This window comes from Ctenopharyngodon idella, chromosome 6, assembly GCF_019924925.1.
Source record: "Ctenopharyngodon idella isolate HZGC_01 chromosome 6, HZGC01, whole genome shotgun sequence".
Taxonomy (NCBI): Eukaryota; Metazoa; Chordata; class Actinopteri; order Cypriniformes; family Xenocyprididae; genus Ctenopharyngodon; species Ctenopharyngodon idella.
This window is the reverse complement of record NC_067225.1, coordinates 19,383,294-19,410,303: the sequence shown is the minus strand read 5'-3', so window position 1 is coordinate 19,410,303 and position 27,010 is coordinate 19,383,294. Positions and strand designations below refer to the sequence as shown.

Genomic DNA, 27,010 nt, shown 5'->3' with positions numbered 1-27,010 from the left:
TGTGCTTTTCGACTTCCAATGCAGCAGGTGGCGATGTGGCGCACTAGTACGCTGTACGATTTACAAGAAGAAAAAGGTCATCATTCTGTCATATGGAGATTTTTATGTGTTTATTTTTTATTGATGTGTACAATATTCAGTGTCCCAATTAATGATCTCAGTTTAATCTGACAAGGTTATAGATGTAAGCAAGAGGTAAAACATTACTCGCGGTAAGTTTGACATTTTGTCGGTTTTCCTGCGGTACAATGTGCATGTTATCTAGCCTGTTACATTGACAGCAGGTAGGCTACATCAGAGCTACTGTATCAGATTGTGGAGCTGGTTGTTTGAATTTGTCGCTTGAAATGTAAAGCAGAGACAGTGCTCATATTTACGTATTAAACTACTAGATGTCGTGTAGATCCCATCAATGAACAAAACTTAAAACATTTCAAAACTGTAACATTCTCTCTTCCATTCTCAGAGACCCACAGTTGGCACAAATATTCAAAGCAATTAAAATACCATTTTTAAATATGGTAAAAACGTTATTTTACACTCTGAAACGTGTTATAGCGATACATTTGGTTGGAAAATATGTATAATTTCTGCCAGCATGCCAAAACCACAGTAACATTATACTACATATTTTTTGCTCAATGATTACAAAATGAAAAAAAAAAAAAAAAAAAAAAATGTGTGTGTGTGTGTGTGTACTACATTTTTTTTATGAATCAGTAAAGCATACAATTTTTTAACTAAGTCTCTGAAACTTAATAGAGTGTAAAAGAGCTACACATTCCATTTATCTCTAGAGCTTTCTGCAGGAGTTCTGAGGTGCATATTCTGTGAGGAATAATCGATTGCCCACTGTCAACCATACTTTTGTTTGTTCTTTCATTAAAAGTCTCACAGAATTTGAGTTGTCAAAAATGGAGGTGTTCATTCATCACTGTCATCACAAGCTCCCAAGTCTTCTGTCCAGGACTCTCTTCAAAGCATCAAAGAAAAGCCACATCAACTGTACCATCCACACTTCTCCCTCAGTCTCTGCCGTTTCCAAACCAGTCATTCCACCACCGCTTGTGTCTCGCCTCTTCCTGCCGTCCAACCTCCGGGAAGGTCAGGAGGGCGGAGACTTGACATGCCGTAGCCAGAGACTGATGCTGCAGACAGGACTTATCCATCCCTCCAACCCTGGCTGCTTCTATTACTTACCAGTCGCTCTGCGGTCCATGGAGAAGCTGGTTCGTCTCATCGATGAGGAGATGTGGGCAATCGGTGGGCAGAAAGTTGACATGCCGGCACTGTGCAGTGCAGAACTTTGGAAGAAGAGCGGCCGCTGGGAGCTAATGGGGAAAGAGATGTTCAGGCTACTGGATCGGCACAATGCGGAATACTGCCTCGGACCGACTCATGAAGAAGCAGTCACAGAGCTTTTTGCTTCCCAGACCACAATATCCTACAAGAAGCTTCCACTTCTGCTATACCAGGTATTAACCCAAAAATGAAAATTCAGTCATCATTTACTCACTCTCATGTTGGTTTCAAACCCATAAGACCTTGGTTAATCTTAAAAATACAAATGAGGTTCTCACGCACAGTCTTATTTAGTAAAAATACTACTATTTTACAGTTGTTTACAGTTATAGGTCAGTTATGTATATAAGTAGATAACATGCTTATGTCTTGCAGGTAACACGCAAATTCCGTGATGAACAGAAGCCGAAATTTGGACTCTTACGTGGCCGGGAATTCTACATGAAAGACATGTATTCATTTGACATTAATGAAGAGGCAGCTCTTCATACATACCACTCTGTGTGTCAAGCTTATGGACGGATATTTGACCGACTGGGCTTGAAGTGGGTGCAGGTACAGGCTGCAACTGGCAACATAGGAGGCACACTTTCCCATGAGTTTCAGCTGCCAGCAGACATTGGCGAAGATCAGTTACTTGTTTGTGGAAACTGTGGCTTCTCTGCCAACATCGAAACCGTGGAACCAGGGCAGACTGAGTGTTCACTGTGTCAAACAGGCACACTGACTGAATCCAAAGGCATCGAAGTGGGGCACACTTTTTACCTCGGCACAAAATATTCACAGGTGTTTAAGGCCCTGTTTGTTAATGCATCCAATGTGCCTGCAGTTGCAGAGATGGGCTGTTTTGGACTTGGTGTCACACGGATACTTGCCGCTTCTATAGAGGTGATGTCATCTGAGGATGCTATTCACTGGCCTGGGTTGATCGCTCCTTATCAAGTGTGTGTCCTGCCACCTAAAAAGGGCAGTAAAGCACAGGAAGTCACATCCATGGCTGATGAACTGGCTCAAAGCTTGGGAAACAGTCTGCCCAACTTGAGAGGAGAGGTGGTACTGGATGACAGGATTCAGATGACCATTGGTAAACGACTGAAGGATGCTAAAATTCTCGGGTATCCATATGTGGTGGTGGTAGGGCAGAAAGCTCTAGAGGATCTTCCCATATTTGAGGTGATTTGTCAGCAGAGTGGAGAGACAATGTTCCTTAGTAAAGAAGGGCTAGTGGATCTTTTAAGTAAAGTTGAAACTATCTAATCTAATAATGTTTTATAGCATTTTTTGTACATTTTACAGGCTAAGTGGTGTTCAAGAGAGTTCAAACATTGCTTGTGTAAGTAATGACAGTGTGTGATGTGAAAATGCCTGTGATGTGATAAGAAAATATTGGTAATAAAACTGGTCTGTTTGTAATATTTTTTTGTCATTTTGTTTTTGCTATTACAGGGCCACCAAGGTTAAAGTATAGTTCAATTTAGTAGCATTGTCATTTAAAGTATTGATTTAAAAAAAAAAAAAAAAAAAAAAACATTAAGAAACACCAGCAATAATAAATGGCACCAATAATAATTGACACCAGCAAGACATGTAATATACATTTTCCCATTTGCTCTGTACAAAATGATACTGATTTTCAAATCAGTGAGCAGTTAATATCCACATAAAACAATTGTCCAGGTTAAAAAAAAAAAAAAAAAAATCCTCAAATGACTCCTCTTGATAGGCTATAACTTATATTTACATTATATTTGTAGTTTTTGTTTTATTACAGTATGTGGGAGAGTTTGTCATTTTAACACTCATACAAGCTCTGGGTCTGGTAGAGAGGCCAATTTTCTCTGCCTTTCCAATAAATGATGCAACATTAAAATATGTTCAATTAAATATTTGATACAATATGATCAACATTTGCCTTTACATTTTTATTTACCCTCTTTATTACAAAGATTTTTGATATCCTTGAAACCGACGTTTGTTTATATTTATATACTTTTTTTTTTTTTTTTTTTACCCCAGACCAGCTGGTGGCGGTAATGCGTCTCTGACGTGTGTCAAGCAGCACAGGAACAGCCGCTTGCTGAGGCCATGTGGTTTTCTGCTGCAGTTTATTCTCAGTTTTATCGCATTTTGGGGGTTTATGTTTAGCTCCTCATAGCGGCTACATTTTGAACATAGTAACGTATACATACAATACAAAATTTAAGTGGGATATATCACAGAATTAATTTAAAGAGAAAAACTATGGCTGCACCAGGCCAAGGCGAAGACAGCGACGATGCCATGGATGAATTTATGGAGAAGTTTAAGAAACAGAAATACAAAAATGCGTTGAATGAAAGCAACTGGGAGGAGGTAAGGACTGTCACGTTAGTAAAAAAAAAGAAAAAGAAAACCCATTGGCAACAGTATGTCACTACTGAAGTTTAACGTTACTGAAGATCAAACAGTGTGCTGTAATATTGCATTTGACTGTCACAGCTTATTATTATATATAAATACGTGTTTTATACCTCGCAGGAGTTTGATAAGGTGCCCATGTTTATGAAGACAGCCCCAGAAATCATAGACCCCGAGAAACACCCTGATCTCGCCTGCATTCAGTCTATAATCCACGATGATGACAGAACACCCGAAGGTGTGCGGCTCTTTATTTTGCTTTGGTTATGTTTCTTTATGTAAACAATGTACCTCTTTTAAATGGCAGTTGAATATGTTATAATTGATCTTTTCCTTTTTCTTCAGAGCAAGCTAGAAGTTTGAAGGATGAAGGGAATGAGTACTTTAAAGAGAAGAATTATAAGAAAGCTGTAGTGTCTTACACAGAAGGATTGAAAAAGAGCTGTATGGATCTTGAACTCAATGCAGTTTTATACACCAACCGTGCAGCTGCACATTTCCATTTAGGTACAGTCAGTATTCCTGTTAAAGTTAGTCTGCCTTGCAATAAATGTGCCAGAATAATTTAGTTTTTCCTTTTTGATTTATGCAATAAACTATTTCCTCCAGGAAATATGCGTTCAGCTTTGAATGATGCCACAGCTGCTAAGAAAATAAAGCCAGACCACATTAAAGCCATAATAAGAGGTGAGATGTGTCTGTAGTTCTTTATCTCACAAAGCAAACCAGAGTAGCCTCTTCTGAAATTGCATTATTTTGTGTACAAAAAAATAATGTCTATATTATTTATGCCTGGATTTAGGAGCACAGTGCTCAATAGAGCTGCGTAATTACGCTGGAGTATTGCAGTGGTGTGATGAAGGTCTCAAGCTGCTTCCCACCGACAAGAAACTACAGGAGCTGAGAGCCACAGCAGATAAACTGAAGGTAGAAATGCCTAAAGATATATCTATGGTGACCTATTCTGGATTAATAGCATTTAAGGTTTAAAGATTAACATGTAAATTAATGATTCGATGACTCACTCATATACACTTCACCTGTTTCATTACTGGATAAATAGGCGCTTTTGATTGAATCTGTTGAATAAATGATTCAATGACAAATGCATTTTTTTAACAGTCACTTGTCGCCACCTACTGGTGTAATGATGTAATTGATACAATTTGAAGAGTCAAAGGTGATTTCCTCTATTTTGATACCTACTGTAGACATCAGTGTTTATAGCCAAGCTATAAACTTTTATCCCAGTACTTCTGTGATAGTTCGAATTATTGTAACAGAAATACCGATAATGTTTGGTTGAAAAGACTTTGAAGCTGTTTCATACCTATACATGACAACTGCTCTCTCTGGCTCAGCAGCAGCGCTGATGCAGATTTGAATGTTCTGCTGTGATTGTACTTGTCGATCTTCTAATGATTAATTGTGCAGCTCTAGTATAAATGTATTTTTATTGTAGAGAGAAGCTGACAAAGATGCCAGAAAGGCGAAGGTTAAAGCGAAAAAGGAGCGGAAAGAGAAAGAAGCATTGTTAGCTGCCATTAAGGTACTGCAGATACAAAGTTTTATCATAAAAACATTTTTCTTAAACCGAATTATGAAAAAGGCAAAATATTCAATGACGGTTTTTACTTAGGAGCGTGGCATTAAACTTCTGAAGACCAAGCTATCTCAACACAGGGGTTCGGACAGTGAGGATGATGATGGTGATGGAGGAGCATCTAGAAGTCTGGATGATCTGGAGCTTGATGGAATAGGCCCGCAGGAGGCCACAGGAGCTCGTGTGTATATGGATGAGCAGGGAGTCCTCCACTGGCCAGTGCTGTTCCTTTACCCTGAGCACAGCCAAACAGACTTTATTTCTGCCTTCTGCGAGAACTCCAGGTTTGTTAGTCAAAAGTCAAAAAGTCATTATCAAAATGTGTTTCATTTCTTAGGAATGGAGGCCTGTATAGAAAATTGCTGGAATTTGAGTTATTCTTTAAATTGAAGATATGCCAATATATTTCATTTTTGTAATCACTCATTTTTTTCTTCTTCAGCTTAATGGATCATTTGGCAGTTATGTTTGGTGAAGAGCTTCCTCCTTGGGATACAGAAAGAAAATATCAGCCACAAAAACTACAGGTTGGTACAAAAAGTTCTTAAAACACCACTGGTGGACACCTTTTTTTTTATCCATTACTGTTCTCTTTTGCTTGAGAAATTTTAATTAGATGCAGTACCACAAAGAACTTTGATCATATCCATCTGTATCATCACAATCATGTTTTTTTTCCCCCAGCTTTTCTTTGAGGATCCTGAAAAAGGACATCTTTATCAAGTTGATCTTGAAAAGTCACTTCTTAACGTTCTTCAGCACCAAAGGTATTTCAGAGGAATTTCTTCTAAGTAGTTTTATCACTGCTTGAATTGGTTTTTGATGTTTTTTTTGTTCTCTCTGTTGTGTTCTTACCAGGTGCTTTGTGAAGGCAGGATCACCTAGTTTCATTGTGCTGGTATCAGGCTCTCCATTTTCTAAGCAGTTTTTATCAGGAAAAAAGGTCCAGAGATCAAAATAATTGAAATGTTCTGTTTGGACCTTGAAAGACTTTAAATGCCTTGGCCATAAATCAACCTCTTGACTAAGGACATTTCTACTCACCCCACCCCTTCAGAAAACTGTGGAGCTGGAGACAAAACTTTGAAGTGGTTTTCTTTTGCAGTGATGTCAATGATTCACTTTAAAAGCAATAAAAGCATTTTTTTGTAAACATTTTTTTAAATCTGCATTTTGTATGGTATGGATATTAGAATGATGAATAACATTAAGTAGACTCAATGTTATTTCAGATTTTTTTAATATATATATGAAACATGACAATGCAGATTATTTTTAGGTATTTCAGTATTTAACTCAGCATTTTTACTTTTGCATAATAAAATATGCTCATAAATGAAAGCAGTTAAAATATATAGCCACCCAAAAATAAAAATTCTGTTCTCATTTACTCTCCAAATTTGGTATGACTTTCTTTCTTCTGCGGATCACAGATTATATTTTGAAGAAAGTTAGGAAACAACATTGGAGCCCATTGACTTCCATTGAAAAACACTGAGACATTTCTCAAAATATCTAAAATATGTCCCACAGTAGAAGGAAAGTCATACGGTTTTAGAACGTCATGAAGGTGAGTAAATGACAGAATTTTTATTTTTGTGTGGAGTATTGCTTCAAAACAAATTAAAATAAATTAGATAAAATAAATTGGACCTAAAGATGTTAGAGCCTTTTAGACAACATTAACTCATTTAGTTTCTACTATATAATGCAAACCTCATTTACTGAGGTTTAATTCATTGATTCACATGAAAAAATGTATGATTTAAATAATAATGTATTTGTGATGAAATCGATCCATTTGTCACTGGCATAAAAATATGGAATCACACTTAGAGGATGTTCACCCAGTCTTTTTACTTTATAGCAAGTAATCAAATTTTGCAGGCGGAATCCAGTCTTTCCAATAGGAATCTATGCGATTGGGAGTTTTGAAAAAGTTCCTCACACAGATTTTGCTCATGTTCAAGTTAGACATGAATTTGCCATGCTGACCAACAGAAAGTTGCTTGGTTTGAAAGTGTCTCCTGTTTAGGCTGTGGTTCAAACATCTTAAAGCTATTGACAATGGACAATCAATCTTTTTTTGAATGTGAAATTTCACTGATGTTTTTTGCTAATGTGACTGCACCATCAGGTTCTGAACCCATAGTACACAGTTAAACACTTATTTCTTGTTAAACTGGCTCTTCATGCTTTGTGGCATGTGTTGGAGGAAAGCGTAGCCATAAAGACAACATTCCAAAGTGACGTTTTTAACTTCAACGCCATAGTAATACATTTAGGATTTTAGAATACATTTCCTTTGTCCATTTACCAGAAGTGAATACCTCTAGTTTGAAATAGTTAGCTACATTATTGTTTTATGTCTTAACATGCATGGACATCACATTATTGCCCATCAGAACATTATCTGGAGTCACCTTCCCATTGCTCAACAGACCCTTTCAAATAGAAACGGACCTGATCATTGAGAACTTTTTCCCTTGTGGCTTCACGCTCTTCAGCAACTTTCTAACCACTTCCAACTTCCCCTTTCTGATCAGATCTTTTGAGAGCTCCGTCACCTCATCTGTATGTGCTCGGCATAGTGCTTTCAACTCCGTCTGAACGATGTTTATTCCGTATCGCTTTTCCGCCTCCTTTAAACATTCTTCTAATTGGATTATAGTGTGATCTGTGTCCTTCCCGTATTGGGTGAAGCTCACAAGAATAGCCTGTAGCATGCAGCGCAGGACCACCGTGTTTTGGACGGTGAGAGGTTCCAGTTCAAGCGCTTTCCTAAAACAGTCGATCGCGTTCTGCTCCTCTCCTTTCAGCAGCAGGCATCGACCCCGCAGGAGCTGTAGTTTAGAGATTGTAGAGCCGAGAGGACACTGCAGAGCTTTAGCCAGACTAACCAGGGCCTGGTTTATCGCCATCTCATCAACCAACAGGGTCTCCTGTAGGGCGTCCACACCCATGTAGTAGTAAACCTGAGACAAGTGGAGAGATGGATATATTATGTTCTTAAACTACATAGTAACTATATTAGTAGCTACACTACTGGTCAAAAGTTTGGAATAATTTGGATGTTTTTGAAAGAAGTTACTTATGCTCAACAAGACTGCATTTATTTGATCTCAGCAGTTATTACTCCAGTCTTCAGTGTCACATGGTCCTTCAAAAAAATAATTCTAATATACTGATTTGCTGCTCAAGAAACATTTCTTATTATTATAAATTACAGTAAATACATTTATAATGTTACAGAAGATTTCTATTTCAAATAAATGTTCTTTTGAACATTCTATTCATCAAAGAATCCTGGAAAAATCATGTGACACTGAAGACTGAAGTAATGACGCAGGAAATTCAGCTTTGCCATCACAGGAATAACATTTTAAATTCTATTCAAATAGGATGGTTATTTTAAGTTGTAATAATATTTCCCAATATTACTGTTTTTGCTGTATTTTTCATCAAAAACATTAAAAAAATCATAATTATTACAAACTTTTGACCAGTAGGATAAGTCTTTTGTTCTCATAACTACCTGACCCATCTCCAAATGAGTCCTCAAACAGGGTCGGATGGCCAAAACACGTTCCAGGTCAGCACGAGCCTCTTTTAGAATCTGACGGTCAGGGATTCCACCTTGGCCACACTTTGCTTTTTCAAGATCCTTTGCATAAGTGGTGACACTAAGCTGAAGAAAAAATAGAAAAGGGCAAAGAATACATATTTTGAAGTGCATTAAAACCATCAGAACAAGATTAGACAGAGAAAAAATGGTAAACACCTTAACACAAATACATTATATACTGTATAGTGCCGCAACAAGTATTTGTTCACCTTAGCCATTATAAGCAAAACATTAAAAAAGGCAGAGGTTTGTTTCAGATAATAACAGTTAATTTTGTTAAAAATTAAGAGAAGTATTTGGCCATTTTCTGGTTTATAATTGTTAGTGAAGCTCAAGCCTCAGTAACAATCAAACCTGTTCATGAAATGGTCAAACGGGTTTTCAGATTCAGTTTGATTCACTTGAAAAGTTCACTCATGCACTGAATCATTTGAAGCAGTTTTTCACACCGTAACTGAATACCTCAGAAAACACTGGATAAAGTGATATTTATCTATAAGTGCTAAATGAGATAACATTTACCTACAATCCACTGTATGAAATAAAACTTGCAAATGTGTCTCTTTATTGTGTGCAGCTTGTAAACGAGCAGCAGACTTTATAATGCAAATAAAGACAACTTATATCATTATATCCAAAATGGCATTGAAATTTAGGGACACTTTATTTATTTTTTTGCTTACGGCTTGTGCGTCAGTACTGATGAAAGGCTAGAAATGCTCCTAATGTGAACTCATTTCATCCACTAAAATGACTTGGGAAAAATTAAAGTTAGGCTAAAAAGAACCTGGTCCCACTTATGTCTTTGATACAATGCACTCATCATGTACATACATGTTTTTACATTGTACTTATATTTTAAAAATGCATCTCCAGTACTTTCTGTAATTACATCTATAATTACACTTTTGACCTTTCCTTTTAACCCACCCTCAAACCTACCCATACCACATTCACACATTTTAAATGTCCAAATACTTTCTGGAGAAACTTTATATTATCATTTTTAGCCTGACTTGTAGTCTTTAAGCCACAAAATGGGTGTTTCTTTGTCTTTGCAGAAACATTTGTTTTTGTTATGCTAGTTTATCATAGGGTGTGATTCAAGGAGAGGTTATATTTATATAAAACAAATACACAAGCCGATTCAACATATTCAATGTTTGTGAGAGTACTTTTATATAGGCACATGTAAAAACAAATATATATGAAAGATTTGAATATATTGTTGAATGTTGGTCGGGAGGTAATGAAGTATTTCTCTTACCTTGGCACGTGTGCAGTATGCCTGCCAGTTGAGTTCTGCATCAGGCAGGACATTCAGTGCCATGTTACAGATACCTATGGCCATCTCCAGTTTGCCTGACAGTAAGAACACGTGCGCTAGCCTGTTGAGTATGAATGCATCATCTGTGGCGAGCTTAATGGCCTGTGAAAATCAGCAGTGAGAACAAATCTAATCATTTAGAGCCTTTACACTGCATCATTACTCACATAGTCTCATTATTATAAGCTTTCAGTTTATCAGCTTATGTTTAACATATCAAACATAAGCTTAAGCTCATCATTCTAATGCATGTGTCAAGAAACAACAAAGTCACACCCATGCATGTTGTGGATACAGAGGAAATGTGTGCAAATAAATAATTAGCTTGACCACAATAAAACATTCTACATTTTTCCTAGGCTGATATTCAGTACCGATCCATAACACGTCAAAGGGTCAGATCCAGAGAAACCACAGTCATGGACTGACATTGGCACAGTGGAGAACTCCTCTGTCCGCTCCAGCATGAGACCAACATAACACCAGGCCAGGGCTAGAGAGTAAAGAGAGATATAAAGACATCGTCTTAATGATTCCTTGTTGTCTGAGATCGGCTCAGGACTCTGATAAGAAGTCATAAAAAGCCAAGCGTAACATGTGGCAATTTAAAACTGGAAATGCTGGTCTGTGAAACCTTTTACTTCTTTTATGTAGGGGTGGATAATGGAGTGGGCCAATGGGGCCGGTGCCCTGGGACTTCTGGTTGTCAGGGCTCTCAAGGTGTGAGTGAAGTAAATGTAAAAAGTTTATAGACAGACAAAAAGCACTTGAAAGTGTGCCAGTGAGTACTGTCAATGTGAAATAGACAAAAAAGGGGAAGTTTTCTCTGTTCTTGGCCCCTCTATACTATCAATGCCTCCTGAACACCTTGCTGTTTTAGTTAAATTATGGCCATAATTCAACCAAATTAGTACAACATGGCCATGATTTATCTAAAACAAGGCAACTAATTAATAAAATGTAGCCATTCATTGAAGTTGTGGGAAGTAATTTTTAATTTGTGGCCACAATATCTATTTTTCTGCATGTTATGTGCATTATTTGTGTGTTTGTATTCATAGCTGCATTATTGCAACATTATTGCAGCATATATCACATTTGCAACTTCATATCCAATATTTGCAAATGTGTTATTTAGACATTACATCTCACAACTCTAAAATCGGTCCTTAATTAATGGTATCATCAATGAACTGACTGTGCCTTATTAAAAACCAATAAATCCAGTCTTCATCATATATAATGTATGAAAATTACCTTTGAGATGTGTGTTGTCAGATTGTAGAGTCTCTGCGAGAAGCTTGAGGCCCTTGTTGAAATAAGTCAGTCTTGTGAGGTCAATGTCTTTTGAATCCCTTACAATTCCATCTAACCTATTAAAACAAATAAAGGTTGAGATCAGCCTATTAATGTTAAAGTTCATGACAAGGAATGACTGAGCTGCCTCAAATGCTTAAATATGCAGTCATATGTTTGATGATGTGTTAAAAATGAAGCTAAACAGGTGTCGAAAATACTTGTGTAAATACCTTATATAAATTGTTGCCATTTTGAAATACCAACTTCGTTTTTCCTCTATTGGTATCTGTAAGAAATAGAACAGAACTTGTTACACTCTGAAACACAAAATTCCAATGTAGTGTGTTCATTTCTGCATTGATTTTTTCATTGTATTTTGAATTGTGCATTGTATTTTAGGGTTAAAGGAAATGGAAAATTACTGATACCTTTTCCAGATTTTCTATGGATTTTTTTTTTTGTGATTTTTTTTGTGATTATACTTGGCTCAATGACATGACAAATATTTGTGTATCTATATCTAACAATTCTTTCAAAAATACATTAAAAATTCAATTTATACATACAATTGCTTGTATACATCTTTTATATAACAAGTAAGTTTTTAGTTTCTGAATTAAAATTCATTCGGATATTTTTTTGGAAGAGGCATTAAGTAAAAATGTCAAAAATTGTTATAATAATGAAGAAAAAGCCTTGTTTAAAAAATGAGGACCTCAGCAGCCCCTTATGACTGTGTGTCAAAGTCATTAAGTCTCTTAAAATATCAGATATTTTTAGCCAACTTTAGCTATAAAAAATCACGTGGTGCAACTCCCTAAAAACGAAATATGTATGAATTAATAATTAATTTTTTAATAAAATACTCTTATATGTCATTGACTCTCCTACAAGATATCTACTGTAATGTGCTCACCAGTTCCTCTCCGTAATCAAGAGCACGGTTGTATAACACAAGGGCAGCTGTCAGTCTCTCCCGTAAATCTTCGTCCATCTCCAGCTCCACATCGTGAGGATGTGCATACGCCTGTTCAGCCAAGCACCGTGCCACCCTGAGCCTGCAGTCTGTCTGGTTCTCCCCCATCTCTGACCCCATGAGGGCAGCCACACGCTCCACGCACTCCCCCTCCTCCAGCTCGCGACCCAGACGTTCGTATACGTAACCCAGGTTGGCCCAGGCGTTGAGGTTTTCTGGATCCTCTTGGCAGATGCTGTGAAAGGCCTCTTCTGCCATCTCCAGTTCATCCATATGAAAGGCCAGCAGGCCCAGCATATTGTGCACAGCGTACTGTAGTCGTCCAGTCTCAGCTTCGAGCTCAGCCCTGAGACCCTCACGCTTGAGCTGGGTGTCTCGGTGCCGAAGTGTGGCTGGTCCATTGGGTTCACCATTCAGATTCAGATCCAAATGAAAGTGGCCAGGGATGTAGGCCATTCCCTCAATCAGAGACTCAATGTCCTCTTCTGTGCTGTCCTCCATTGTCTCCTGCACAACGTACTGACGATGCCTGGCTAAGACAGAGGAACTTATTAGTGGGACAGGAAATACAGGTTTAAAGAGGAGGAGAAATAAGACATGAGTAAGGAAGGTTGTGGAACATGTGCTTTCTTGCTTCCTGTAACAGGTTTCTCCACCCCAACATTGTGGTTTTTATATTAACCTTGTTCATTTTATAAGAAAACATGGGCGTTTGCTGTAGTAACTGTGTAAATAGTGAGTCTTGCTTTCTGAATTTGAGTGACACACCTTGGTGTCATGAAGGAATTGTCTTTTGCCATGAATCAGCAAAACATGGTGCCAGAAAGAACACCACTTTAAATGCTGTCAGATATGATAAAAATGTAAAACAGTCCTCTGCGCGTTAGATAACATTTAAAATGCATTGTGTACAGCTATTGGTAATTCACAGCTTCCTGGTCTGTGTTTGAGTGAAAAATGTTCTTAGGTGTGAGATAAATGTCATCAGACATGAGGAAGTTCATGTGGTCTAATAAGCATTTAAATCGTTATTGTCTGAGTGCAAGCAATATGAAATGCTGATCTGAACTAGGTTGAGTGCTGTCAAATATATACTTTCTTCTGCTGAATACTTTGAAGAATGTCAGTAACCAAACAGTTGATGGACCATCGTCTTCCATAGTATGGAAAAAAAAAAATAAAAAATACTATGGAAGTCAGTGGGGCCCATCAACTGTTTGGTTACAGACATTCTTCAAAATATCTTCTTTACTGTTCAGCAGAAGAAAGAAATTCATACAGGTTTGAAACAACTTGTGGGTGAGTAAATGATAAAAGAATTTTCATTTTTGGGCGAACTGTCCCTTTAAGGTCTAAACTGGGTTTAAGGTCTAAAGACTACAAAAATTATAATAATTTACTCACCCTTATGTTGTTCTAAATGTGTATGCCTTTCTTTCTTCTTTGAACATAAAAAGAAAAGTTTAGCAGAATGTCTGAGCTACACTTTTCCATATAATGACAATAAATGGGGACCAGGAATGGTGCCATATTAATAAATAAATATTCCATTAATATATATGAATAAATGCTTCAAAGTCCGATGGAAAAAAATAATTAACATTTTTTTAATGACAAACATAAACTGTATATTAAGTTATTGATACTTTCAATGAAAGATTTATTTATTAATATGTCACTGTGAGTAAATGATGACAGAATGTTAATATTTGGATAAACTATCCCTTTAAAACATTAAAATAATATAAAAAACATTCTAAAACATTAAAATAATATAAAACAATTATCTTGACCTTTTCAAGCAACACAATTCTACATAAAAGTCAGTTCATAATTTTCATTAGGTGTAATTTCCGTTATGACCACTAGAATGAATCCTTTCACTAAATATAAATATCATGCAAAGAGACAACAGTGACTCACATATGATGGAGGAGTCTTTTGTGTCATTCAAGTAATCCAGACATGAAGTGTCTGGCTGGGGGGAAAAACTGAATTTCTCATTGTTGCTCATCATATCAAGTCATATATACAAGCAGAGTGGTATAAGTAGGCCTATATTAGGAACGTATATGCATATACTGTACATCTCTTATTTTGATTTTTTTTATATTTCCTTAAACTATGTATCTGGCTGGCAGGTCGACATCCTTCAAAGTGCATACAATTCTATATATTAAGCTCCCATTTTAAAGTAGGCTACATGTATGAACAACAGTGACATTTTTATGGTTACCTCAGACTGGAAATATGGGTCTGTTGTGTGAGGTAATTCTCCTCACGTTCCTGTTCTGTTTTCGTCCCTGATGACTATAACAGAGGGGAGATCCTCATTGTGTAGCCAGCAGATGTTTAATGATGTCATCTTGACTTGTTCCTGGCCCCGAGAGAACATTAGTATGACACAGGGCAGAATTGTCCAAATTTGTTTTTTATTTCTATATGTAACTACTTACAAAACAAACCGTGAATATCAGCCATGTGGTGGTAATACGCGGTACAGACCACAACTTTTTTCACTGGTATGGAAATACAGCGTCAACTCAACATTTACTATGCTGACTTACGGTTGGCAAGAAGATTACGAATCGAATTTTAGTGGAAACATTAAATGTCAGTCTGAGATGTGTTTAGCAGACAGTGGTGCTTGATATTCAACAGTTCCAGTCGGAACAGAATCTCGTCAAAATGACCATTCTGCGTAGGCCTATATCCTACATTATTTACGCTGCTTGGTACAGGTTAGTTTTTCCTCTTTTTGTTTAAGAATGGGACAGTTTAGTCTCTTAATTGCTTTCATGTGTTTACAAGTGCACACATCACATGATTTATATAATTTATTTTAATGGAAATTATACAGAACTTCTTAAATATAGTTAGTTAAAATGTTTCACTTCGCTTTAAAAATGAGTTTTATATGAGTTTTGTAATTATTTTGTGAAGCTGTTTTTAATTCTACTTATTATGCCTACTACTACTGTTATTAGCTACTTTAGTGATTAATTATAATAGCATGTGATATATAGGTAGGTATAACATGGACTGTTGTATAAAGTAGGCCATTTACCAGTTTAACTTGTGGGAGTGAATTTCTACGGTCACGTTTACTCAGTTATTTACGGCAGTGAACTTCTGCGCTCCGCTCGCTGTCATGCAGGTGGAATTCAGTCCAACCGTGTGATTCAAGCAGCACATCAGGACAGACATCCAGTTTGAAGAGAGCTTCCGTCCAAACCTGACTTCATCTCCGAGCATCACATGCGCAATTTACCTTAACACAGTCATGGCATCATCAGCACAACCGAGCAATTTGAACAGCAACCGGATCGGATACATTTAAACGACGAATCTTCAGAGAGACTCGCATCATGCTCAGGTGGTCTGTCTTTCCCACTGAAGGAGATCATATAGTCTGCGTTTGGGAAAGAAAACAGTCGTGTGAATGTTTAGAATATTAATAAGGTATGTCACTCTCACGTATGATGATGCATTTAGCTCAGTAGACGAATGTGACGGGTTTTTTTTTTTAGGGAATAAGCGGATTTCAGCAATAATATACTGTATCCTATGTCATATGTTTACAAACAATCACAGGGTGTTGCATAATATTTTTAGCCGTAATACTGTCTATATACTGTTTATATCAGTGGGGTGTAAATCAAAACTTAGTCAAGGAGCTGCATTTTTTTTTTTTTTTTTTTTTTTTCAGAACAATAGTCAAGCATTTCATTTTTCCTCTTTTCTTTTAAGTAGATCCTTTGTATAATCATGGAGGAGAGCAATACCTGTGAATCAGTCCCAGATTTAAAGGATCTGGAGTTAAAAGTGGGAAGAAAGACCCCAGAGGGTCTCCTGAAGTGGATGAGAGAGGAGCACAAAATGATCTCTCATCATCAGACAGACAATAATGAGACAGAGAAGAAAGGACTGGATGAGAAGATCCGAAAACTTAAGATGGAGATGGTAAGACCTACATTTCTATACTAATAAACTAGTTTTATTTATTTATATCACATTTATTCTTATGGTTATTGATTTATAAACTATTGTATTTGATAATGTAGCCCAGTTTTTCGTCTATTCAGTCTGTGACTGTATAAAATGAATGGAGAGTGTGTCAACAGTCAGAAGAATGTGTGTTTAAAGTGTGCAAGTTTTATAATGTGTGTGGATGACATTCATAGCAGATGTGCAATTTGGTGAGTTTATTTTATCCTCTTTATGAAACTTAAAGCTTCTGGCTTCCCATTCCTTTTTTTGTTTGTCACATATGCAGTATCCATATAAAAATCCCAGTGTAAAGCTCTTATATACTGACTATGATTGTATCTTTTCATAACACAACTCCTAAGAAGACGCCTGCAGCATGTTGTTGTTTTCTCATTTTGAAGGGTCCCAACCCACATTCCACAAACCAAATCAACCAGAAGCAAAAGAATTTCTCACAGCATTGCCAAACAGTAAATCGAGCGTTGAACCATGACCCTAAAACTGTCATACTAGGCAATGATGTTTTTAATGAACAGATGTATTGCTTGCAACCACATATCTGTGATGATGTTGAAGTGAAGGAATGACTTGAGTTGTGGTAAAAGATTTGCTGCCGTTCTCAGTGTTCATGCTTCATACTGTAACTCCAAGCTCTTGGGGCAGATACGCCCTCAGTTGTATAAAGAATTGTTGTAGTTAGGGAAATGAGCTTGTTTCCCAGTGGAATGCAGAGCCATTAAGCAAATGGACCCTGATGTTGTTGCTATGGTGCTTTTTACTGAGTGGGAGACTTTGTAAAAGGCCCCAAAGCTGTCATGGATTACGCTACTGCCCATTGCATTTCTGATTTTTTGAAGTCAGTTTTATTAATTTCAATCGTCATGATGATTGTTGCGGATACTCTGTGATTAAGACATCTTAACATGTCAGTGGTTTACTGCATCGGCCAAGATCTGTGTAGGCAAGCCTGTGTATAGTTTCTGATAAAAAGGTTAATGGAACTTGACAGCTTTGTGCAATTATGTATTTATTATTATATGCAAATTGGCATAAATTTGGCAAATTGTAGATCAACAAAAGATCAATTGTAGATCAACAGTAATTGTATAGAACATCTAGAACTAAAATTGACATATACCGGCCTAAAACACGCATGTAAAGGCACAGTAGGGACCTCCAGGAGATCACAAGTTGGTCCACAGAAAATTTAAGAAAGAAAAATTATTTGAAATGACATCAATTTTATATTTTTACTTTTTGAATCTGTTTTCTAAAGACTGGTTGGATATCATGATGAGATTAGTCAAGATATTTAAATTTTTTTATAATTTTCAATATTATATATACAGTATACTACCATTCAAGTCATAGTAATAATATAAAAAAGCTGTCTTAATTGTACAATGAATCTCTTATTTACATTGTGTTTACACTTTGTTGGTTATAATGAAAGGATTCACGAGCATGTGGCTCGCATTGAACGAAACAAAACCTGCTGCGTTTTCAGCTGTCTTAAGCTGATTCAGATTGTTGACTAGCACCTCTGATAGGCCGTTGCTTTCACACGCTCAACAGATATGATTGTGATTGGATACAATGCTGAGCGCTTGTAAAAACACACTGTAAATAGAAACCAATGACGCTTAGAGAGCACTCAAACAAACATAAATTAGAGCGTTTGAAGGAGCGTATGAAGCGCCTGACGTGACCTTTTGGGTTATATAGAACCTTATCTTCTAAGAGTGAAAGTCGATTGTGTGTTAGGGAATTGATGTAGAGTTATACTGTTCTCCTGATGCCATTTCACACTGTTCCCAAATAGTCATGAGCTACAGCAAGCCAACTGTCACTGAACTTTACCTCACACTGTGACATTTGTCACCCGGACTGCTGCAGTCTATTGACACACACACACACACACACACACACACACACACACACACACACGCACACGCATGCATAGACATTTTTGGGTAAAAACATACACAAAAAATGACAACTTACATATCATTACTATGATAAAATGGTCACATTTGACTTAAAAACACTGGAAGTAAGTGTGAAATCAAACAGCTTGTTATTTACGTCTGTGATCTGCATGAAGAAAGAGCGAGAGAGGGGTGTCCTCAATGACTTTCAGCATCTTGGACCCCACTGAATGCAACTCTCTCTCCCTGCCTGACACACAGATGGGAAACACAGGGGAAGGTGTGCTGACAGATGGAGGAAAGGGAGATGACTCTTCTAGTCTGATAGAATGAGGAGGAGAGGGGAAATGAGGGGGGAGAAAAAGAGAAGCAGTAAGGTTGAAAGGGAGAGTGGGAGGATGTAGAGGTTAGGAAGGAATGCAGAGAGATAGAGTGCACGTGTTGTGCTAGATGAGAGAGAGAGACAGCGGTGATTTATTGGAATATAAGAGATGCTGTCAATCCTGTCATGGCTGCAGTGTGTCAGGAGGAGCAAAAGACAGCAGCAGTTAAAATGAGTACAGAAAGAGTGTAAACTGAGCTGCCCTTGGAATATTTTGCTGTCTCATTATGCATTACCGCTCAAAAGTTTGGGATCAGTTTTTTTTTTTTTTTTTTTTTATTCAGGCAGAATGCATTAAATTGATCAAAAGTGACAGTAAATACATGTATAATGTTACAAAAGACTTATATTTCTAATAAATGACAAAAAATATTAAGCAGCATGCCCTCTTCAACATTGATAATAATAGGAAATGTTACTTGAGCACCAAATCAGCATATTAGAATGATTTCTGAAGAATCATGTGACACTGAAGACTGGAGTAATGACAGCTGGAAATTCAGCTTTACCATCACAGGAATAAATTATATGTTTTAATATATTAAAATAGAATACAGTTATTTTAAATTGTAATAATATTTCACAATATTACTATTTTCGTATTTGTGTTTAAATAAATGGATATGAGCATAAGAAATTTCTTTCAAAAAACATTGTAAAACCTTACAGACCCCAAACTTAGCACAGTAGCATCCAAAATATATTCACCCCATAAGTTAATTTTGAGGAGCATTTTTTACCCAAATGATAAAACACATTTACCTCAAATACTTTGGTTCAATAAATTAACTGAATACAACTCTAAATCTGAACAATTGTATTCAGATTTATATCTTATATCAATTTAATATCAATACCGTAAAGTAGCTTTAAATAATGAGCAAAATATGATAGCACATTAAACATTCTGCTAGATTTGAAATAATTGGCTGTCACTATGTTAGATTATAAAGCTCTCTACTGTAATGTCAGATTTGCAGTTTTGCGGGTTCTGGGAGTGTTTTCTTCACAATCAGTGTTTATACAGCTGACTTTAGTTTCTGACTTCAGTTTTTATTTTCCAAAACCACATTCAACATCACTCGCCTTTGAAACGGCACATAAAACTAAAGGTCACTATGGTGTCTGCATAGGCACTAAACCCATAAATTGAATGGAATAATGAAATACTATCAAATGCACATAAATATGTGGGCCATTTTTGTCCCTCGACCTGTTTAATTTCTGACCCTGAATATGAAACTTCAAGAATGACAAACGAGCACCATAATCATAGTCCATATGACTTGAATATTTCCTATGCTGTGCTGCAAGTTTGAATACATGCATACTTAGTTTTAGATGAACTATTTCTTAGACTTTTTTTTTCTTCAGATTTTTTGTTGTTTGTCTGCTTTAGAATTTATTTATAAATAATTTATAAATAAGAATTTATAAATAATTGGTATGCAGCAAATTTATTTATTACAGTATTTCACAATGGCATGGCAAAAAATGGCAACATCAAGGTTCTTCACTGAGTACACATTTGAAAGCGTCCTCATCTTTCAAGAGAAGTCAGTGAGCCATAATCAAGAAAATATGCATTATGGTAAAATACAGTATCTTAGATACTATAAGCTACTGCTGCATAATTTTATAATATAGTTGTGCCTATTGTAACTCTGCCACTGAGTAATAATATAGTCCTTTTAACACACACGCAGAGAGCTACGTGGTGTGGTGTGATAGTTAACAGAGCAGGACACCACAGCATGGAAAATGAGCTCTCCAGAATTCCAGGGATTAGAACACAAGACGTATGAGCTATGGTTTTAAGGAGTGGGAAAATGGAATTCTTCTGGCTGTGAGAATCTCCAGTGTGAGCCTTAGACACTGTGGAATGTTCTCCCAAAGGAGAGTCTGTGGGTCAGTGTGTGGCTCCATGTGGAAGGATGGAAGCTGCATAAGATGATTGCAGCAACAGTGCACTGTATTGCACGGGGTTACAATGACCGTGTTTTCATTTATTTAGCATTTTATAAGGTCTATTTAAAGGACTAGTTCACCCAGGAATCTGCCTGACAAATCGGTCATTATTTACTTGTTTCAAACCCACATGACTTTCTTTATTTGTGGAAAACCAGGGTACATTTTGAAGAATAATAGTTGCTGCTCTTTTTTACGTACAGTTAAAAGCTTTCAAGACGTAAAAAGGATACATATCTTCAAATAACTAAATCAAATTGGGTCCGTTTCTCATATAGTGTCCTTTTTGTAGCTTGCAAGGAAATAAGAAACCAGTACAATTCTTCCAAACTTCTCCTTTTGTGTTCCACAGAATATTTTCATTTTTGGGTTAACTGTTCCTTTAACATTATCTTCGTCATTTGAACTTTTCTGGACAAACAAAATACTACTGGCCTCAAGTCTTTAGAGTTATTTAAGGCCATGTTTACACAGCAGGGGAATGCTGTTATCAGTCTTGTATTTGAGTCCTTAATACAGTTACGTTATTTACAGGAGTGACAACCGCATGCTCAGGTTTTCATGTGTTGTTTTAGCTAACTTACAGTGATGGAGATATGAGCTGTGTGTCATCTAAAGGTTCTAGATCTAGTCACTGTTTTTGGAGCTGCTTCCGTCAGATTTGTGTTATGTGTGTGACTCTCCGGCCAGTTATAAAAGCTGCTGCCGGTTAATGAAGATTTGGTGAATGAACTCACTGCTTAATTGGACTCTTGTTGTGTCAAAAGTGATAAGACTTTTCAGTTTTATGGATGTCACCATCTTTGATATTACTTTTGTCACTGTCGCTGTGATTACTGGTAAGAGAATACGGCTTGAGTCCGATTGCACCTTCATACAGTATTCGAGACGCTTCTGTAAGTTTCTGTGTGAATGGGACATTTCAAGACTCACACCTGTAAGTAAATGCGGTTGTTAATCCCAAAACTGACAGTGTGAACGTAGCCTAAGTTAAACTTATCAGGAATTTGAAGTGTGTTAACTGTTTTACTCTATATCCAGTGGTACTGGGCACTGTACAGTACCATACAAAAGTTTGTACCCCATGGTAAGAAGAACAGTATAGTGTGTGTGTAATTCAGCCAGTTCCAGATGCATATATAGAGATGCAGACAGGCTGGAGTTGGGCACAGCCAGATCAGCGCTCACCACATCAGTGCTGAGACAGGGAGAAAATTTATGAGTATATTCATTAGTCTCAGCAGCTCAGACAGAGGTGCTGTGCCGACGTTAACCCAGCCCAACCCACACCAGAGCAGAGTTGTTACAATCTGTTCTCTGAATCTCTCTCGTCTTTTACGTATTTACATCTTTCCCTATTTACTGTTAAAAATAAGGCTTGTTTATCTTTGCCTTCTAAATTCAGCTCTATTTCCCATCCCCCCTCTCGCTGCCTGAATTGTTCTTTTTGTATCCCACGCTCTTTTACCGAAATGTTCTCTTTTGGTTTTTTGTACTGTAATTAGTGTGGTTGACGTCAGCAGTGCACTATGGCCTTTAAATTACACAGCAGGCTGGATGTATAGGATAAGAGTATGCTGTCCATTTATGACACGCCTGGTGCACTTAAACTGATTTATCTCATCCCGTTCTCAAACTGGTCCTGAATCTATTGGCATTCAGCACATAATCCCCATTTAGTCATCCTTCTTTTAACTGAAAATGTATACAATATGTGTCAGAAATTTTATTGAATCGAAAATGGAAATTCTGTAATCATTTAATGACTTTCTTTTTTCAGTGGCACACAAAAGGAGAAGTTAGATGTCATCAATCACTTTCACTGTATAGAAAAAAGATGCGGTGAAAATGAATGGTGACTTAGACTTTCAGTCCCTAACAGCATCTTTTGTGTTCCACAGAAGAAAGAAAGTAATACGGGTTTGGACCGAAATGCGGGTGAGTAAATAATGACAGAATTTAAATTTTTAGGTGAACTGTTCCTTTATGAAGCGCTGTGTGAATAGCTGATGGGGTGCAGACAGGGCAGAATTCATCAGGGATTGTGGGAGCCAAAGTACTGTGGCTTTCAGAGGAAGCACTGACTATGTGATGAGCACTGTTTTATGGGCTGGAGAGCCATTCAGTCAGTCAGAAGAGTTCAGGACTTTGTATATCATAATACATCTTCCTGACAAAAATGCTTCACTGCTGCCAGATGAAGCTTCGTAACATACTTCTAAAGGAATGTGAAACTCTTATATTTAACAGATAGGCTATACCTCATAAAATGAGAATACATTCCAAAAGCAAGATCTAATGATGGAGGAAGGATCTAATATATTATTATCATAGGACCATTAGCATCCATTATTACTTTTTATTGGCTTGGCAAAATGGATATAGTGCTGTCAAATTGATGAATCGCAACACACACACACACACACACACACATATATATATATACACTATATATATATATATATATATATATATATATATATAGTATATGGTTTACTTTTCTTTAGACATCAGGTTTAGATGTGTCAGATGAAAACTGCTTAGCCCATTTGCTGTCGGAATTAGGAAGAGAAGAGTGCTTCACTAGAGGAATGGATATTGTCAGGAAGATCTATAAATCTCAGCAGCATTTACAGTAATGGACCCCTGGCTCTGCAGTCAGCAGGACTACAGTCATGGTTATGAACCTCAGACTTAATACAACAATCAGCACTAATCAGAACTCATTTAGAGCATTTATTAAAGTTGTCAAACTTCCAAAATGACAAAAAAAATCACCATAAAAGTGACCCATATGATGTCTTTTATTTTTAGAGCCTTGAACAAATCTTTAGAACCAAAGAAATCTTTTCCTCTACTAAATCAAATCTCATTCACATTATTTGAACATGTAAATAGTCAAATTAGGCACAGTGCATTTTTTTGACACGCAATATTTTAATATTTGCAAATATACACGATATGGGTGTACTATTCCTTTATACGCTCTTAAAAATAAAGGTTCCAAAAGGGTGTTTACATAGCGAGGCCATAGAAAAACTATTTTTGGTTCCCCAAAGAACCTTTCAGTGATCAGTTCTTAAAACAACCATTTTTTTCTTAGTGTGAAGAACATTTCAAAAATCTAAAGAACCTTTTTCAAATATAAAGAACATTTTGTGGAATGAAAAGGTTCCATGGGTGTTAAAGGTTTTTCATGGAACCATCACTGCCAATAAAGAACCTTTATTTTTGAGAGTGATAATCTAAAGAATCCTTTTCCACTTTAAAGTACCTTTTGTGCAATGTAAAGGTTCCATGGTTCTTCATGGAACCACAGATGCCAATAAAGAACCTTTATTTTAAAGGGTGTGGCATGTACTTTCATTTGACTGTAGTTATGGTTGTTAAAAAAGCTCTTGATGTCCATGTGTATTTCCTCTGCCCAGGCTCATCTACGAGCAGCAGATGTCAAGATCTTGAACCAGTTGCTAGCACTGCATGAGGGCATCGAGGCAGTGAAATGGCTCCTGGAAGAGCGTGGCGCGCTCACCAGCCGCTGCAGCAGCCTGACCAGCAGTCAGTACAGCTTAGGGGAGGGTCCTGACACTTCCTGGAGGGGCAGCTGGAGCAGTCTGCAGGACCCCCATGACAAGCTGGACAACATTTCGATTGGCAGCTATCTGGACACATTAGCTGATGATCTGGATGAGTACTGCCCCTCCAGTGGGACTGATTCAATACTGTGTGCCGCCCCTATGGGGACAGATGGCTCCAGAGGTACTGGAGGAGGCATTGGCAGTTCCACTGGATCTGGAACCAGATCTCCACAAGTCAAATCTGATGCCCCTAAAGAAGAAGCTCAGGTTTGGAATAAATCCTCTGAGACAGCAAGACCATACCAGCCCAACAAGACCAATGGAATCCTAGACAAATCACTAAAGCAAATGGTCACCACAGATTCATCCAGGGCTTGTCTCGCTGAAAAGCTGGGGAAGAGTCTGAGCCCTAAAGTGAAACCCTACAAGAATGGCAAAGTTGAGCTGGAGAGCTGCAAAATAAATGGCAAGGTTCAACTGGAGTATGACGCACATTGGCGCTGGGTGCAGTCGCAGGATGATGTGACTTTTTTGTGATTTTCAAGCCAAAGGTGTTGATTGGAGATTTCTCTGGTCCTCTATTCACCACTGAGCTTTTGTTTGCAGACTTTGAGCTTTGATTAATTTGAGGTTAAGAGGTCAGCAATGGAAAAGAAGCTTAGACCTGTGGGGGGTCAGAGTTTAAAAATCCTGAATTAATTACATTAGACTCTATATCAGGTTGTGTAGATGTTTATGGATGCATGTTTCAAATGTGCATTTCATGTGGGATCATATATATATATATTTTTTTTGTAATGGCATCTATTGATTCAGCACAACTATTTATTGATTTTTTGTTAAGCTTTTGGATGTTGAAAATGTCAAATCAGTCCTTAGAATCAATGAAAAAGTTCACAAAATTAATTTTTTTTTTTTTTTTTTCAAAAAGCTGAGGTTGGCAAGATTTTTTCATGTTTTTGAAAGAATTCTCTTATACTCACCAAGGCTGCATTTATTATTGCAGAAATACAGTAAAACAGTAATATTATGAAATACTATTACAGATTAAAATAGCTGTTTTCTATTTTAATATATTTTAGAATATAATTTATTTCTGTGATGGCAAAGTTGAATTTTCAGCAGCTATTACTCCACTCTTTAGTGTCACATGATCCTTCAGAAATCATTACAATATTCTATTTACTGTTAATATCAGTGTTGAAAATAGTTTATTATTAATGCTTAATATTTTTGTGGAAACCGTGATACATTTTTTCAGAATTCTTTGAATAGAAAGTTCAATACAAGTGCATTTATTTGAAATAGAAATCATTTGTAACAATACAAACGTCTTTATTCAGTCACTTTTGATCAATTTAATGCATCCTTGCTGAATACATTTCAAAAGACATTTCCTTAATATTTTGAAGTGGACCAAAGTTTGTTTAGCTAAAACAATCCAGAAGCTTGAAACCACAGTAACTTATTTTGTTACAAAAATCAGCGAATGTTTTTTTCTCACCATTTTGTTGGACCTTTCTGCTGATTACAATATGGACAAAATGAAGTGTAGCATTTGCTCTTAAACTGTTGGGAATGTTTAAATCATGCTCAATTTTACTGCCAAAGTCTTAAATCACCTCAGAGTGTGTTTCTTTGAGTTAACATCTAAAGGTCAAAGAACAAATCCATTCTGAATACCAAGCATGTTCCCATCTGTTACAATGTGACCCTGAGTCCAGAATCAGCAACACCCTTGAGTTGCCTTTGACAATTAATTATAATCTACAATCAGAATGTCATTTTTACACACACACACACACACACACACATATATATATAATTGTTGATTTGAAAACTGCTTGTAGTTTACTCTTTGTCTGTCAGAATGCTTATGTAATCAATCAGTAAAAATGCTGTATTGTAAGTCTAATCAGGTAAACCATGGGTTAGCTTTAAGTAGGATCCTGTTTTGGAGTATCAATTATACTGTTTATATTGGGTCAATTAAATGAGCTTGAAAAACAGGAACAGGAAATGAAGGATGTCATATATATCTTATTCCACTGCACAGATCCAATGGAGTAATAATGCTCACACAAACGCATGGAGACCAGTGGTTGTGCTGTGATCTTTGCATTTGTAATATGTCTTTTACTTGTTATTTAAAAATGTCGCACCTCAAGTGCACTTTTAATTTAAAGCTGTTCAGATTGCTAACTCTTACCAGTTAATCAAGTTCTATATGTGGTGTAACTTTGACTAGTCACAGTGTTAGCACTGGATATAATCCTGCATTGTCTGTTTTGTATGCCAAAAGAACTGCATTGATGTAATATTTTTTTGTCTAATGCAAGAACTGAAAGTACTATCAGTATTCAATAATTTAACATATGTGTTATGTAATAAAACACCATACTGTATATATGTGTTCATCTAATTTGTTTTGTGCTGAAAAACAGGACTGTATTATATATAAACTCAGACTTTTTTTAACCACAAACACCCACTCTCAGTTAATAATGCTTATGCTTCTAGGAAAGGGTTTCCATGACTACTGAATACATGTGTAACATGTGCATGTGTGTCACTCAGCTGTTTGTTTAGAGTCAGGGAAATGGAGACGGGACAAATCCCAGAAGCCATTGTGTGA

General features: G+C 36.8%; 4 protein-coding genes across 6 annotated transcripts; 3 read left to right on the top strand and 1 right to left on the bottom strand.

Moving 5' to 3' along the window:
* The first annotated feature begins 44 nt into the window (after positions 1–44).
* On the top strand, positions 45–2,717 carry pars2 (prolyl-tRNA synthetase 2, mitochondrial). Its single transcript, XM_051897680.1, has 3 exons — positions 45–212; positions 890–1,475; positions 1,678–2,717. The coding sequence occupies exons 2-3, from the start codon at positions 915–917 to the stop codon at positions 2,557–2,559; spliced, it is 1,443 nt and encodes a 480-aa protein (XP_051753640.1). The 5' UTR covers positions 45–212; positions 890–914; the 3' UTR covers positions 2,560–2,717.
* Positions 2,718–3,331: 614 nt separating this feature from the next.
* ttc4 (tetratricopeptide repeat domain 4) lies at positions 3,332–6,455 on the top strand. The gene is made up of 10 exons (XM_051897681.1): positions 3,332–3,654; positions 3,820–3,937; positions 4,045–4,206; positions 4,309–4,386; positions 4,502–4,626; positions 5,162–5,248; positions 5,339–5,586; positions 5,745–5,829; positions 5,987–6,069; positions 6,161–6,455. Exons 1-10 carry the CDS (start codon positions 3,544–3,546, stop codon positions 6,261–6,263), a joined length of 1,200 nt encoding a protein of 399 aa, XP_051753641.1. The 5' UTR covers positions 3,332–3,543; the 3' UTR covers positions 6,264–6,455.
* A 64-nt stretch (positions 6,456–6,519) lies between these two features.
* On the bottom strand, positions 6,520–13,173 carry ttc22 (tetratricopeptide repeat domain 22). The gene is made up of 7 exons (XM_051897679.1): positions 12,470–13,173; positions 11,784–11,839; positions 11,512–11,627; positions 10,629–10,747; positions 10,195–10,356; positions 8,838–8,990; positions 6,520–8,277 (listed from the first exon to the last, which is right to left on the bottom strand). Exons 1-7 carry the CDS (start codon positions 13,028–13,030, stop codon positions 7,750–7,752), a joined length of 1,695 nt encoding a protein of 564 aa, XP_051753639.1. The 5' UTR covers positions 13,031–13,173; the 3' UTR covers positions 6,520–7,749.
* Positions 13,174–15,254: 2,081 nt separating this feature from the next.
* On the top strand, positions 15,255–26,780 carry lurap1 (leucine rich adaptor protein 1). 3 transcript variants are annotated; one of them, XM_051896864.1, is made up of 4 exons: positions 15,255–15,270; positions 15,687–15,991; positions 16,283–16,492; positions 24,226–26,780. In XM_051896864.1, exons 3-4 carry the CDS (start codon positions 16,298–16,300, stop codon positions 24,910–24,912), a joined length of 882 nt encoding a protein of 293 aa, XP_051752824.1. In that variant the 5' UTR covers positions 15,255–15,270; positions 15,687–15,991; positions 16,283–16,297; the 3' UTR covers positions 24,913–26,780. The 3 variants fall into 3 exon arrangements, with proteins under 3 accessions (XP_051752824.1, XP_051752825.1, XP_051752823.1); XM_051896865.1 differs by lacking the exon at positions 15,255–15,270 and having other exon boundaries at positions 15,648–15,905; XM_051896863.1 differs by lacking the exon at positions 15,255–15,270 and having other exon boundaries at positions 15,649–15,991; positions 16,280–16,492.
* Positions 26,781–27,010: the final 230 nt, after the last annotated feature.